Below are 15,386 nucleotides of genomic sequence, written 5' to 3'. Positions count from 1 at the left end.
CTGGCTCCCCCAGGTCAAGCACAGAAACACTTCTTACTAGAATGAAGGGCTACTTCTTTGTTATTCAGTCATACACCCACACACACACATCCTCTTCCACCTCCCTAATGAAAAACCTCAACAGATGGAGAGCCTGAGCTCCCAATCCTCCTAGCTGAGAAGATGCACTTCACTCAAGGGCCAGGGGGCTGGTACAGACTGGGAAGGGAGAAGGGACTAGCAGTTAGTATAGGTAATCACTTTCTTTGAATACTCCTTACAGATAGAAATTTGAAAAATCTTGTTCAGCAAGGTTAGCAGCCTCTGGGGCCTTGGAAACCAATTTGGCTGATGTGTCTCTGATAGGGACTAGGCTTGGGGCTGCACCAAGGGGAACATACTTGCTCTATATTCTTTCCTTCTCTCTCATTTGAAAGCCTGTACAAAGAGATGGTACAAATGGATGGTTAACTTAATGATTCCATCAGAGGCGGATTTTTCTCTGTCAGGTTCCTGGATGAGGCTGAAGTCTGAAATCGAAGAGGCAGAATACCTACTGCATTGCCCTTTCTTACCTCCTCACCAGTGGCCAGGACTACTCTCCAGGCCTTTCCTCTGCCACTTCCCCATCCCCTCTGGCTAGCTCAGTTGGGTCTCAGCACTTCACTTCCAGGGGCTGTCCTGAGTTTTTCCTGATTGCAGAGAAAGCTCTGCCTCTGCCTAAGTCTCTTTCCTATCCCCACCTTCCATTTTGCAACGGGCCATTCTGGCAGCCTCAATGCTATCCTGCCTTAATTCACACTTGATTGCCTGGGCAGAACAACCAGGAACGCCTAACGACTGCCGCCCCTCACACAGGAGTCTGGGCTCCGGGCCCTGACCTCCTTCTTAAATCTCAGCGGGCCCCACAACCTCCCTGATCTTCACCTCTCCGAAGCGGACCCTTTAGGAAAAAAGCAGAGCTGGCCAAGGCCTGAGCCAAAAAGCCATTTCTTTTCCTTGGGCAAACGAAGTAGACCTCCCACAGACCAATGCCCGGAAGCGAGGCCTTGGCCCCGCGCTGCCTTTGTATGGCCTCTCCGGCCGCGGAACCCGTGGCGCCTCGCACACAATGGCGCGGCTGCTCTGTGCAGACCAGGCTGCTCCAGGACACTCTCAACCCAGCTCCTGGTGGCAAGGCTTCGAGCAGCCTCGAGGCCTTGGTGCGCTTCCCTACTATCTCCCCTTCCTGCACCCTTGCTGGGAGAGACGCCGGCTAGGGTGGAGTTTGCCTTCCCCCACCAACTTCCCCCTTCCCGCTGCGGGTCCTCCCGGAGAGGAGAGGCCTGGGTCCTGGGCACCATAGCTGGGCGGGCCTCCCCTCCCCTCCCCTCCCCTCCCCCATTCTCTTCTTTCTCGGCTTCTCTGAAGCCCGAGAGGGAGGAGGCAGGCGCCTCCGCCCATAGAGCAGCTATTGTGACCTTCCTCCGTGGAGCGGGAACCCAGCCGAGTGTGTACCGCCTGCGGTGGCGGGGGAGGAGGCGACTGTGAGAGCAAACCTCGGGTGGAGAGGGGGTGGCACCGGGAAATAAATAAAGGTTTGCAACCTCGGGCAGTTGGGCCCTTCAGAGGGCGTTTGGTTGTGTTTAGACTCGGGTGCTTCCTAACACTAATTGCAGGCTCAAGAGGAGCGGAATTTATGGCGAAGGCCAAGGCGGCTTGTTTATAATTTATGAAGTTTTAAATGGCTGTGCCGCGGGCCCCAGCACTCGCCCGGGCGGGCAGGCGCGCGGGAACGCTCCCTCCCACGACTCGCCACCACCCGCACCCGCACCAGGAGTGACTGAGTGTGCCCATCAGATGACTCTCATGCCAATGGCAGGAACGGATCCGAGCCATTCTCAGGAGTCTTAGGAACCTCCAGAGGTGGGAGAGAGTCGCAGATTTGGTGCAAGCCTTCACCCCATTCCAGAGGAGGGTCTGGGGAGGCTGCGGCTGCCTGGAGAGGGAGCCCCCAACCCCGCACTTCCTTGGAGCCTGAGTGCGAGAGGAAGCTGATGTCAACCGGGCTAGACACCGTTTAAAGTCTAATCCATGAAACCCTTAGCCGCAAATGACACTTGGGGTTTTGCAGACACCCGCAGACTCAGCAGATACTCCTGCGGTAACACACCGCGCTGGAAAACGCCTAGAGCCATGATGCATTATGTATTTTTATTATTATTTATGGTAGGAAGAGGAGATGAGGGAAAAACCGGGCTGAATCTAAGCAGCCTGACAATTCATCTATTTAATGTTTAGCCAGTTAAGAAAGGTAGTTGTAATCCCTGCAAGGCAGCGAGCTCTTCTTTGATTTCCCTAGTAGCTTAAAAAATAATTTTACAAGACAATTAAAAATTTTGCCTATGGATGCAAATTTTATAGAAAACAATGTTAAGCCTTGAAAGTGGGTAAAATATGCCTTCGATTGAAGTCATTTATTCTGTTGATACACTTCTACAACATATATGCTTTAAATCTGCTCAGATAAAGTGAAATTTAGCAAAAGGATATCCCCTCCCGCCCCCAATCTAACATGCCATTTAAAAAACAGCACAAAGGAACAAGGAAACTAAATATTATTTTGAGCCATCATTACTTAGCGAAACACAAACATCCAAATAGAAACGATTGTTGTTCCACCAGAAGATCAGAAGTTAAATTATTTCCACACAATAGGAATTTCACCTCGTGTCACTGGGTATGTAGTAGGAGTTGCAGTATTTGTCAAACCAAATAGAGATGCGTGGGCTGACTTTGCTGAAATACAAAAGAATTGAACCTTATCTGAAGGCGTTTTTCTAAGTGGTCCCTTCCAAAGAAGCGGGTAAGTTGTCCGCCCCTAGCTGAAGCCAGGATAATATTTACAAAATGGTTATAAAACCTTGAAGACATTTTTGCCCGTTTTGTACAAAGAAACAGGAGTAAACAAGGTGTTTACACTTGTTATGTTCCATTAATGAAACTTTATTTCTTTACATCTTGGGGAAGGTTTGTTTTCTTTCGAAATGAACTAATGACCACTACAGAGGAAGAATTTATGACGGCATTTCCTAGAGAAAAAGCTTAGGTGTGTATCTCCAAATAATGATTTCTTTTTTGGCACCTTAGCTTTTTCATAGCTCAATTCTTCTTACGATTTCTCTTATGTCTTTTCTTTGATTGTCAGTTTTCTTCAAAGTTTTTTTTTTTATTACTTAATGCAGAAAAGTGATCTCTGGCCTCCCCAATGTAAAAGTCAATTGTGTCTGGAAAGAGGGCGTTAGGAAACAGCAAAGCCAGCACTGCTTTCGAAAAGCCCTATCCAAATCATCCTGCCCAGAACCTTTCTAGGTTTGCATCCTCATTTTTTCCCCTAATTTCAACAGCTGGAAAGTAATAAAGTATGCCCAGAATCAATCTGTGAACTAGATCCCAAAGAAATAAAATAATTTTTCAAAAGGTCAGTCTATTGCCGGCCTTCCATAGGGATTGTGCAAAAGGTAAAGGCATAGTGATCTGCTTGCAAGTGTGCGTGATTAACACAAATACACTTCCAACTGAGAAATTTTTTTATTCTAAATATTTGTTCAAATAGTACCAGACAATTTGAAATCAATAAACTGTGTCTAGTGGCAAGGGCTATAGCTGTTGAGAACTGACTAATGTGTCTTGTTGCAACGCCACCGGGTTTCCTGACTCTCTACCCATGAAGGACAATTTGCGGTCTTAATCCTTTACATCAACTACAAACACCAGCCACGGTTACAACTGTTCAAAACTACTCTCTCAACTAGTTCAGACCAAGGGGACTAAAGAGGTGAAATGTGGCCCCAAGGCCTAGGAGCGCGTTCCTAAACTCGGCTGGAGAAATCTACAAATATACACATAAATACATTCAGACAAGGATAAATAATCAGGGAAACGAAATGATTCGCTTCAAATAAATACAGAGTTTAGTCCGATGCAATCCTTACGGGACGGGAAGGAGCATATAAATTAAGGTCTCCGAAACTAAGCTAGACGCGGGCCAGGACCAGGGCTCTCAGGGGTCTCAGGGCTCTGATCCTTCTGCTGGGCACACCACCGATGGGTCTCAGACTTACCTTTGGGACACCATTACCAGACTAGAGTCCCTCGGTCCTCAGTACGTGGCACTGTCAGGGTTACAGGGGAGGATCCTTGCGGCTGATTTATGGCGAGTCACCCAAAGGAGGACGCGCATGGAGGGGAGGCCAGGTCGCCTGCGCCTCTGCCGCTGGAGGCCAGAGACCCGGGAGGCAGCGGCAGGGCCAGAGCGGGGGAGGGGGTCCCCAGCTGCCCCGCGGGCCCCGCCCGCCACCCCCACCACCAAAGCAGAAGAGGTAATTGCGCCGCGAGTTCGGGCCAGCGGAGGCCGCTACAGATGCGTCAGTTTGGGGGCCTCGGGCAGGCGTCCCTGAGACGAGTGGTGGGCCGAGAGATCTGTGTAGGTGGGATGAGGGTCGCACGGTCCATGGTGGTGGTTGCCAGGAATCTGCGCGGCGCAACTGTAGTCCACGCTAGCCGACGACGGGTGCGAGAGGTGGCCCAGGTTGAAGACGGGCCCGGACGCGGGCGCCATGGAGTCGACGAAGTTGCCGCCCACGTACACCGGACTGCCCTGCAGGTTGGCGCTGGCGAAGCCGCCGCCGTTGCTCGCCATGGGGTGGGGCTCGAACTCCGGCGCCGCGTAGCGCTTCTGCTGTGGCAGGCAGCTGCTGAGCGGCGCCGTGTAGGCGGCCAGGCCGTACATATTGGGCTGCGATTTGGCGAAAGCGGGCGGCGAGGGCGCGTCGTAGGCCAGGCCGGGCACGGGCGGCAGCTGGCCCGAGTAGGCCACGTGGCCAGCGGCGCCGCCGAGCGGAGGGCTGCGCTCAGGGGACTGGCCAGCCGGCGAGTGCAGGATGCCCTTGGCCTTCTGGTCCTTCTTGTACTTCATGCGCCGGTTCTGGAACCAGATCTTGATCTGGCGTTCGGTGAGATTCAGCAGGTTGGCCATCTCCACACGGCGCGGCCGGCACAAGTAGCGGTTGAAGTGGAATTCTTTCTCCAACTCCACCAGCTGCGCACTGGTGTACGCGGTGCGTACCCGCTTGGATGCTGGGCCCGGCGGGCTCTTGTCCTCGCAGCTTTCTCCTGGGCAGGAAGGGAGAGAGAGGGGGCGCTGAGCGAGGGGGAAGAGAGGTGCTTTCCTGGTTCCTTTTTCCTCCTCCCTTTCCCCCACCTCCAATCCAGGCTAGAGCGGGGAGGGGGCGTTAGAGAGGTACAATTCCGAGGGGGAACTCACCTCCTCCTCAGGCCTACCTGTCAGTTGCACCTGAAACCTCCATCTGCTTTCTAAGATCCGATTCACTGTGCCCACCCTCTCCCCTCCAGCCTAGCCCATCATCTCATCTCCACCCAAAGGCCATGAAGGAGTATAATGAGAGACTAGGAGCAGCTGGTAAGGCCTCCCCCTCTGTCAAAGAAGGGCTAGACTTCTTTGAACACTCCTCCCAGCCTCTGCCGCTGGGGGTGGGGAGCAGGGAGGAGGAAGCAGCTCCATCCTGCCTTGCTTAGGGACTGGCTCCTAGGAAAAGAACCCCCCAGGGAACAAAGAATGAAGGTGGGGTCTTGATACCTCACTCCAGCCCAGCAGTACACAAAGGCAGGGGGGTGATAAACCAAAAAAATACTGCCCTGGAGTTTTAGAGCGTCCAAGGCCAGGCTAGAAGCATTTTGAGTATTGCAGTGCTGGGAGCAGCAGCTTCAACACTGGCTTCTACTAGCCCTGCCACCTCTCAGCTGCTTGTCCACTCCCTTCCTGGGAAGACAAATGGATTTCTCCTGGGAGGGAGGGCCTAAGCCTGCTGCTGAGGAGGGAGGGGCAGGAAAAGGAGCTTGCAGGCAGGATGATACCTTTGCCTTAGAAGCAGCAGCCCCAGAGAGCATCAGGCAAACCAGAGACCTGATAACAAGCCACATTCCAGGCCTCAAACTAGCCTTGGACCTGGAAGCAAGTTCATCTACCTGAAGATAAACCACATCAGAGAACACAAGGCCAGAAAATTTCAGGAACCAAGCAGTCTGAGCAGAGAGAAGGAAGAGGCTTAGGAACTCCTGGCCATGCCTTTCTTCTTCCATACACATTGGACCTAGAGAAGACCTTCTCAACTCTAGGGACTGGCTCCCTAGGGTACCCCTTCCAAGGAGAAAAATCCAAAAACTGCTCTTGTCTCTCAGAACATCCTCTCCCCCTAGGATGGATATACACCTCCCCATTGCAGGTTTGCTGGAGTGGGGAGAAATGGGTTGGAGTAGGTCAAGTGGAGTCTTATTGTTATGCCATGCAGGCCCAGTCTGATTCAAATCTACCACTTTGCAGTTTCCTGATCTTGGGAGAGTTGCCTATCATTTCTAACAGTTTCCTTATTTGTAAAATGAAAATGTTATACCTACTTCAAAAGATTCTTTGGAAAATTAAATTAGTTAATGCTCATGAAGTACTTGGCATGGTTCTTGACATATTGCTCCTTGGACCTGACGTACTAATTTGAAGGAATGGGATTCATGTGGTATAGACTATATAACTACCTAGGCTTGGGGATTATAACACCTGTCTTCAAATTTTGAAAAGCTGTTGGGTGGGAAATGGAGCTGAGTTATGACTAGCAGCCCTGGAAAACAGATGTCAGTTTAAGGAAGAGCTCTATATTAATAATTGTGAGACCTCTCCAGCAATGGCATCAGCTGCATGGAATGGAAGTGAGCACCCTATCACTGCAAGGTCATGACCCCAATCAGGGACACTGAAAAGGAAGGACATTTCAGCATGAGGAGGAGTATAGAGATTTGGCTTCCAAGGTTGCACTCCCAGCCATAACGGGTTCTTCCTGGAGTCAGTCTGGAGGGGCCTTGGTCCAGGGTGAGCCATCTCAAAGAGCTACCTGCAGTGGCACAGCTGTTCTTTTGCTTGGAGTTCTGTCGGGACTCTTTCATCCAGGGGAAGATCTGCTTGCTGATGGTGGCTGAGGAGCTAGAAGCATTGGGTCCCCCTTTGGGCTTCTTGGCAGGCACTCCACCTCCAGGATTGGTGGGTGAAGATGGGGGCAGGGTCGATGGTGGAGGAGGGGGTTGTGGTGGCTGTTGCTCTGAGTTCAGACCAGGAGGCTGGCTGCCACCACTCCCACCCTGGCTGTTCCCAGTGCCAGGCCGCATGCAGCTACCATTGAGTTCAGCTCCCTTGTGGGCTTGGGCTCGAAGAGGTGCAGAGCTCTGGATGGAGCAGGCAGAACCTGGGTAATCAGTGTCCAGGGTGTTGGCAGCAGCAGGGGGTGGGTAGGGCTGATGAGGGTTGCTGTAGCCATAAGTGTCAGTGGCTTTGCTGTAGCCATAGCCTCCGAATAGTCCTGGGTTTTCATAGTAAGCAGCCTTCTGCATTGTGCACTCAGGAAGCTCCAGGGCCTGCTGACCCTGCTCAAATAACATTGACTACCACTGTCTCCTTCACTGCCACCTCCAATGTCTTCAGAATCCTGAGAGAGCTGGGCCAGCCCCCAGGCTCCAGGTCACCTGCTGAGAAGAAAAGTGAGAGGCCCAGAGGGACTGTCATTGGCAAGAACAGTCAATATAGAAGAAATAGCCCATGCTCTCTGCTTCCCACCCATTTCATGGGGGGGGGGCGGTGGATAGGCAAGGTGCTGGTTCTGGGATTTATCTGAACTCTTAGAACTCTTAGAAAAGTCAGAAGGAATTTTCTCTAAATTTAAGAAAAGACCTTCTCTTTAGCTCAACTCTAGCAAGGGAAGAGGCTTCCCTCTACCCTAAATGCATTTTTCCCCCTTCAAAATTGTCCATTAGCCTTTGATCCTGTGCAGAAAAGCACTTACAGCCCCATGCATTTTACTGGCTGATACTCCCACTAAACTGTGAGCTCCTTGCAGACAGGGACTGTGTCATTCATCTATATATTCCTAACATTCAGCCCAGTGTCCTGCATGTAGCAAATCCAATAATTGCTTGTTGAATAAGTGGATGAATAAATGGATCAATCAGTCAATCACTGGGTCCTCACAGGGTTTTGATGGGTAAAAGTAAGCCCTATAACACAATGAGAACAGCAAGAGCTCTGGAAAAAAAAAAAAAAAAACCTCCCCCACCTGATTTCAAAATCACAGCATCTTTCATGAAAGTTCAGATAGTCCCCTTTGTGATGACAGGGTGAGAATCAGCCCAGTTAGCTCTGTGGGTCAGCACTGTGAGATCTACAATGTAGAAAACTAGGAGATAAAAACCAAGAAGAAGACTTCCAGACTTCCAGACTTATTTTGAGGCTAGAAAATGTTTCTTTTCTTTCATCAACATTTTTCTAGACCCTTTACTTTGTTCTCCCACTACTTTTAAATGGATACTACTGGAAATGGGTGGAAAGATTTAGAATTTGAAATGCATGGAACATGGGTGAATACAGAATGCTTTAAAACTTCATCATTTTTATGCTGGGTCTATTGTATAAATAGATATTATTATTGACCTCTGCTCTGGAGCATCTATCCCACCCCACCTCCCACCCAACACACAGCCAGTGAGAGAGCCGCTCCTGACATGATGAATGGGCTCAGAATTAGAAAAAGAAGAAAAAAAGAAACTAAGAAATATTCTACTCCTTTTGTATCCTGTGACTCTTGATGGGGGTTTCCCTTCTTTCTCTCTCTCCCCACTTCTTCCAAAAGGCTCCTAAGGAGTTAAAGTATAACTAATACCATTCAATCACTTTTGTCTGTTTGATAAAGAAAACTCATAGGTCAGCTCCGTGGTCTTAATTCTTGATCTCGTCATTTAGGCAGCTTTCCTTCCCAGAAACTCTCCCTGGCTTCCATCCTGGTCATCATGATGGGCCACATTATCTAGAGAGCTTGTGTGGCCTAATGGAGTTGACCACAGGTACCAAAAACACTTCTTTGTCCACACATTTTCCCTCCACTTTCACCTGAGAACCTAACTCAATTTTTTTTTTTTTTTTTTTTTTTTTTTTTGAGACAGAGTCTCACTTTGTTGTCCAGGCTAGAGTGAGTGCCGTGGCGTCAGCCTAGCTCACAGCAACCTCAAACTCCTGGGCTCGAGCGATCCTTCTGCCTCAGCCTCCCGAGTAGCTGGGACTACAGGCATGAGCCACCATGCCCGGCTAATTATTTTTATATATATATCAGTTGGCCAATTAATTTCTTTCTATTTATAGTAGAGACGGGGTCTCGCTCTTGCTCAGGCTGGTTTTGAACTCCTGACCTTGAGCAATCCGCCCGCCTCGGCCTCCCAAGAGCTAGGATTACAGGCGTGAGCCACCGCGCCCGGCCTAACTCAATTTTTTAATACTTCAAATTAGTCTTTGTTTGGTAGGCAGTTTTCTTGCTCATTGTGTTTTATAATATAAGTGAATATGCCATTTATCTTGATGAAGAACAGGCCCTTTTCAATGGAGTACATAATACTAAGATGTTATATTGTAGGAATTGTTTCTGCTGGTGTTCTTAAATGTATGCAGTTAGGAACTACCTAACAAAGCTGGACTTAATCTTTCTTTTGATTAATTTTCTGTATCTTTCCCTGTTAATGTTACTGAATATCAAATGGATAGCTACATCCTCATCCTGTGACTAATATTTACATGTGTTTGCCCCAAGAAAGACATTCTGGGTTTGGGTAAGTTTTGGCCTTTTCTGGGATTCTGCTTCCAGTCTTAAGGGTCTGGATGTCTAAAAGTCACACCAGAAACTCAGACCAGCAGAACTTGCTGCTGCTTCTGTCATTCCATTTATACAACTGTGGAAGCAAAACATCCCCCCTCCTGCCTCCCAAGTTGACCAAGTTTATCTTGATAGGTGGACCAGTCACATTAAAATAGGTTATTTAGGAACTGACCAGATCTTTGAGACAGATGGCTTTACATATATATTTGTTCCTATGGCATATACCTAGAAAAAGTTGTGTACAGACCTCCAAAGTACAAATACTAGGCAGTTTCCTGACTAACCACAGTCTGTTTTCCTGCCTGTTTACATTGTCCTAAGAAATTTTCAGGCCCACTCAATGATGATCTACTACCTTAATGTCCATTTCACCAAAAGGCAGTGCTGTCTTCACTGGGAATGGCTTTGCAGTCCCCCAAAAATACAGCACCCCAAAGAAGCCACCTCTCTTAAAACAAAACCTGAGAACATTGTTACAAAACTGGTAAAAAGGCTTATTTCTTTCCAGAAATCCCTACTCCTTGTGAACTCTGCTTGAACCTAAAAAGCAGGAACGGGTCATAAATCACTTGGACAATGGTCAACTGTTCAGTGGCTCATCTTTTCGACCCCCCCCTTTTTTTTAAAGGCTTTCTTTTCTCGCCCTTTGGTACCTTTGCTCATTTGGGCTCCAAGATCCAAATGCCTTGGGGTGAAGACCGGCCGGTGTAGGGGGAGGGGCGGTCGAGCGGAGCTCCACATTTCTTCGAAGTCCTCAGCTGCCTTTTCTCTCCCTTCTCCTCCTCTCCACCCCCTAAGTCCGGGAAACTGGCCCGGGCCATGCTGTGCCCCTCCTGGGAAAGGGGCGCCAAATGGGATCCGGCTTGCCCTTTCTTGCGGTTCCGGGAAGTTGCCCAAGTCAGCTCGGAGGCCCAGCCACAGGCCCAGAATACAGTGCCAAACGGTCTCCCATCGGAAAGGAGGCATCTTCTGAGCGACCACCACCCGCTTCCCCGGGCCGTGCTTGCCCACTGCGCCCGCTGCGCCCACGAAGCAGCCCAGCCCTGATACTTGCTCACCGCACTTAATTCTGCCCGGGATCAATACCTAATATGATACCGAATAAATAAAGGGCGCTCACAGCGGCCAGGGGACGGGGTTATTAAGCAGCTGGAGCTCTCACGGTGCATATCAATGCACCTGTCATTGTGGTTTGTAACAAAATTTATGACTGCGACCACGGCGGCAGTAAACGCTTCAGTAAGGAATGAAAAGAAAAACACTTCCCAAGGCCCAGCACTTTTCAGAAGTGGAAAGCAGGCTCCGCGTAGGAGGCAGCGCAGCAAAAGAATTCCCTACTCCGCACTTTTCCCGCTCGCTCACCCTGTGAGCGGCGGGATTATATAAAGTGGCCGGCGCTTGCCTTTGCTAGCAGCTCTGCTCCGCCACCGGAGTCAAGACCGGACGCGCGCAGCCTCGCCAGGACCGAAGACCTGCTGCCGCCACGGCCTGGGACGCCAGGAGGCTCGCCCGACCACCGCGCGGACGGCCCGGCGCTCGCCTGCCCGCTGTGGCCGAGGAAAGGCTGTAGGGAAGGGGTGGGAAGGGAGGGGGCAATAGGGGCCGGGCTGTGACTAGCGCTGCAACGGGTCGTAAATCACAGATGGGCAGAGTCGGTCCGTGCAAGTTGGAAAAGAAGGAGGAGGCAATGGAGTGCTAGTTGCGTCCGTTTCTCTTAAAATTCTCTAAGATTCAAGTCGGTCTCGGCGCATTCCCTGTTTTGCCTTAACCAGGGCCTCAGAAGCCCACGGATCTCTTTCTGGGGGCCCAAACTCTTGCTGGGCATCCTGCTAATTCACTGGAACCGAGCAATAATTCTACCTTCCATGTTGGCTTTGCTAATTCAAGATTTGGAAGCCACTCCTTTTCGGGTTGCTTGGAAGGGGATTTATTTTTATTCTGCCCAAGTTCTCCCTCCCGATCTCTCAGCCTGAGCCTCTTCTGCTCTATGGGAATCCCTGAGTGCCCTTCTAAATCACTCTTATTTAGCACGGATAACTCAATACTGAAATGCACCCTGCATTTAAGGCACTGGGCTGATCCCATTAAAGCGCCATAAATTTGAAGGCCGATGATCGGTTATCGTGTAACGGGGCGGCAGTTCACACTGAGGTGATCTACTTCAAAGCCGCCCTTTGTTTTACGTCCTGATGTATGAATTTTGAAATAGCTACCCTGAATTGCAGGACAGATGGAAATATAGTGGAAATTATTTTTTATAATTACACCCACTCACCACAATTATGTATGTGTGTGTTTTCTTGAATTTTGTCTCTTTTTGTAGGCTCTTCTGGTTTCTTTTGATATTCTGTGGAGGCAGATCTGGAACAAAATGGAAAACTCTCAGTAGCAGCAGTTTCTTTCTTACAAACAACATGCCGAGAAGACCCCCTTTAAGGGTATCATAATCAATGTGACTATTATATATGGTGCCCTTGGCTATCCAGAGGCCTTCTCCCCAGTAGAAAGGAGACTTAGTTGGCTATCAGGGAGCCAGAGGCTGTCACCACCAAGATCCTTGGCTGCATGGAGGAGGGGAAAGCCCAAACCTGAAGGAAGAGCCAGATCCTCTGGTCAGTAGGTGAGCTAAGTGGGTCGGAGGAGCAGTCTACCCTCCTCCTGCTCCCAAAAAGCTCTAAATGCCCTGGGTCGCAATCCCAGAGGCTAACCCCACCATCCTGGGAGCAGAAGAGAGACTGTGCAGAATAAAGATGGGAGGGAGGCTACAGACTGGGGCATCAGGAAAGGCTGGTCGATGGGCCTGAATGGATCTAGTCAGGGCTGCCCCAGAGAGCCTCATGAAGAGGGAGCTGGGTTCTATTTCCTGGTTTGTACATTAAATTTCTACCTCGGATGCTTTCCCTGAGTTTATTCACTCCTGTAAGTATCCACACTCTTGGCCTGGGCTGCCCACTACTGGGTCAGGATCAGGCTGCAAACCACCTAAGAAACAAACATCCTTTCTATGCCTACCCAAAACCACCGACCAAGGGGCCCAAGCAGTGGCATCACTCAGCGGTGGGGTCCCTTGCCCTGGCAGGTGAAGGAAGAGGGACAGAGTCCCACTCTTGCATCTGCCCTGTGCAATTTGTCGACTCAGTAGTTTGCAAACACTAAACTGCACCGGGGAAAGCCTCACACAAAGCGTCCCAGGCGCTTCTAAAGACCACAGCGCACAGCCATAAGCCTTTGAAGTGACCTTTGGCTCAAGCCACAATAACTCACCCCTTAATGAACACCCAACGGAAGCGCCTCAGAGAGAGCCAAGCCCGGTAGGGCTCCTAACTTCGCGCCCCAGCTTTAGCTTCTCGGCTGCCCAGGCCCAGAGGCAAACTGCTCTCCCGCCCCCACTCTAAGCCTGCCTGGCTCGCTGGGCCCTGAGGGTGGCCCAGAGGAGGCACAAGGAACCAGGGGTTTCAAACCAGTGGGTCCTGCAGTTGCATTGTATAATACATTCACGTGGGTGGAAGTCAACTTATCTGCTTATTATTTATTTATCTTTAAAAAGGGGTTCTTTAGTAGTAGGAGCATACCCTCAAAAGATCTAAGTTGAAAGGCCAGCTAGGGCCAGGATACCCTGACTCCTCTAGCTAGATTTTGTTTTCCAGCCACGGAGAAACAGGGTAAGTTTGTGCCTGGGCATTCAGGGGTGGCTGGTGCCCTCTTGGCATGGGAAGGGGGAAGGAAAAAGGACCCCAAGTTGGCCAAAGTTGGATTACCAGAAAAGCCCCCCCCGCCTGAACTTTCTCCCATGTTTCTCCCCTGCCCACCCACCAACCTACAGGGGCCCAACTTTAGCCCTTTTCTTGCCCAGAATCTCAGCCTTAGCCTGGCTGGCTCTGGGCCACCATCACTAGTACCCTTTCCAGAGCCAAAAAACAGGGGAGCAGTAGAGAGCCCCGTCTGCCAGCTGTCAATGAAGAGCTGGTTCCAGGCAGCCCCAGCCCTATCCCCCATCCCCCAGCAGCACCCCGGGAAAACTCTTTAGGATAGGGCCAGCACGGAGCCTTGGTGGGGATTATTGAAATTTTCGGGGAAGTTATAAGTGAGTGCTCCATGGGGCCAAATGAAATGCTGCTCGCAGTAATTGGATTCAGCTGACTAAGCTGGCAGGCACGCAGCTCCAAGGCAGCGAGCAAAGAAAAATGTCCAGCGACTTTAAGTTTTGATGGAGCCAGACACAGGCGATTGAGGAAACAACTTTACTGCTCTCCTTTGATGGCAATGTCCCTAGAAGTCAGTCCCTCTTCTGCTGGGCCCTGTCCCAACCTAGGTTAAGGGAGTGCTCCTTGCTTTGGGGGTCCTTTCCCTACAGAGGTCCAGTCCGGTCTGGCCCAGTGGCATTTCCTTGAGCTTGGAGCCACTCACTCAGGCTCATGGACCTGCCCACTCGGGCCTTGGCCCGCAAAGACCCTGGATGGGATGTCTTCCCTCCGCCAGCCAGGAACCATAGGGAGCAAGCAAACAAAAGAATAGATTGGATTCAGGAACCAATATATGGTTTCGTTTTTCACTCAGAGTTCTTTGGGGAAAAGGACCCAGAAACCCTAAATCCTTTCTCTGCCACGATGGAAGTCAGAAGCCTAGATTGGTGGGGGGAGTGTGGAGGAACCTCCCAAACTCTTCTGAGTAGTTTGGGGTTCTCCTGAATTTGTGAGGGAGAAGCTCAGTAGCATTTTAACCTCTCAAGAAAAATACATTAAGCCACCAGCAAGAGGTAAAGCCCTCTTGTGTGTAGCTCACTCCCAGAACAATGCAGGGAGCTGGCTAGCCACCGAATTTATTTTAAATACATATAAATCAACCCAACTGTGCCCAGCCCGGCAGCCCAAGACACAAAATTAATATGACGCTCCATCTTACTTTGGCAGTGACAGTGTAAAAAAGTTTTTTATTCATTTCATTTTTCAGCCTATTCTCATAATTGCATATTTACCTCTAAAATACTTCCTCCTTCTCCCAGTCCCTTCACCAGACCCCTTCCTCAAACTGCTACTAACACCCCCATGCCGCCCGCCACCTCCAAGCCTGGCAGGTAGTGTCCTCCTAACCTTTTGGTAGGCGGGGAACGTCCCCACAAAGAGCGCCTCGTTACGATTAATCACCATGCTCGATGTATATGTAGAAGTGTATCTAGGTCTACGCGGGCTGCCTCACCAATTGGCAATAATCAAGATCAGAGATTACACAAAATAAATCATATTTAGTATCCCACTCAGGGTAGCAAGCCGCCCCGTGCCCAAAGATTTCCATTTTGTCATGCAATTGCTTACCTGGATCCCAATTTATCATAAACCTGGTGTCCTCGGCCTCAGAGTGGGCGCCAGTGGGGGGCAGAGCTAGCCTTCCCCCTTTGTCTGCAGACAACACTGTCCCAACCCTGGTCTTGCGCGCTCGCAGACGCGGCCATATACCCGAGCATACGGAATTCCCGGTAGAACGGAACCAGGCTGAGGTTCAACTACCAATAAACGCAGGAGGAACGAGTTCGTAGTCCCTGAGCTGGCTTCGCCTGTGCTGCGCGCCCGTCGGTCCACCCGCCCGCCCGTCCGCTCTCAGGCCCGGAGCGGCGGCCACCCGCGCCCCCACCCACTCCTGGGTTTCTGCCCAGCCCTCCCAGGCCCC

The 15,386-nt window shown here is 50.4% G+C and overlaps 1 protein-coding gene across 1 annotated transcript; it reads right to left on the bottom strand.

The window, feature by feature from the left end:
* Positions 1-2,046: 2,046 nt before the first annotated feature.
* Positions 2,047-8,120, bottom strand: HOXD3 (homeobox D3). Its single transcript, XM_012753418.3, has 2 exons — positions 6,924-8,120; positions 2,047-5,133 (listed from the first exon to the last, which is right to left on the bottom strand). The coding sequence occupies exons 1-2, from the start codon at positions 7,462-7,464 to the stop codon at positions 4,376-4,378; spliced, it is 1,299 nt and encodes a 432-aa protein (XP_012608872.1). The 5' UTR covers positions 7,465-8,120; the 3' UTR covers positions 2,047-4,375.
* Between the last annotated feature and the right edge of the window lie 7,266 nt (positions 8,121-15,386).

This window comes from Microcebus murinus, chromosome 8, assembly GCF_040939455.1.
Source record: "Microcebus murinus isolate Inina chromosome 8, M.murinus_Inina_mat1.0, whole genome shotgun sequence".
Lineage (NCBI taxonomy): Eukaryota > Metazoa > Chordata > Mammalia > Primates > Cheirogaleidae > Microcebus > Microcebus murinus.
This window is presented reverse-complemented; position numbering and strand designations above follow the sequence as displayed.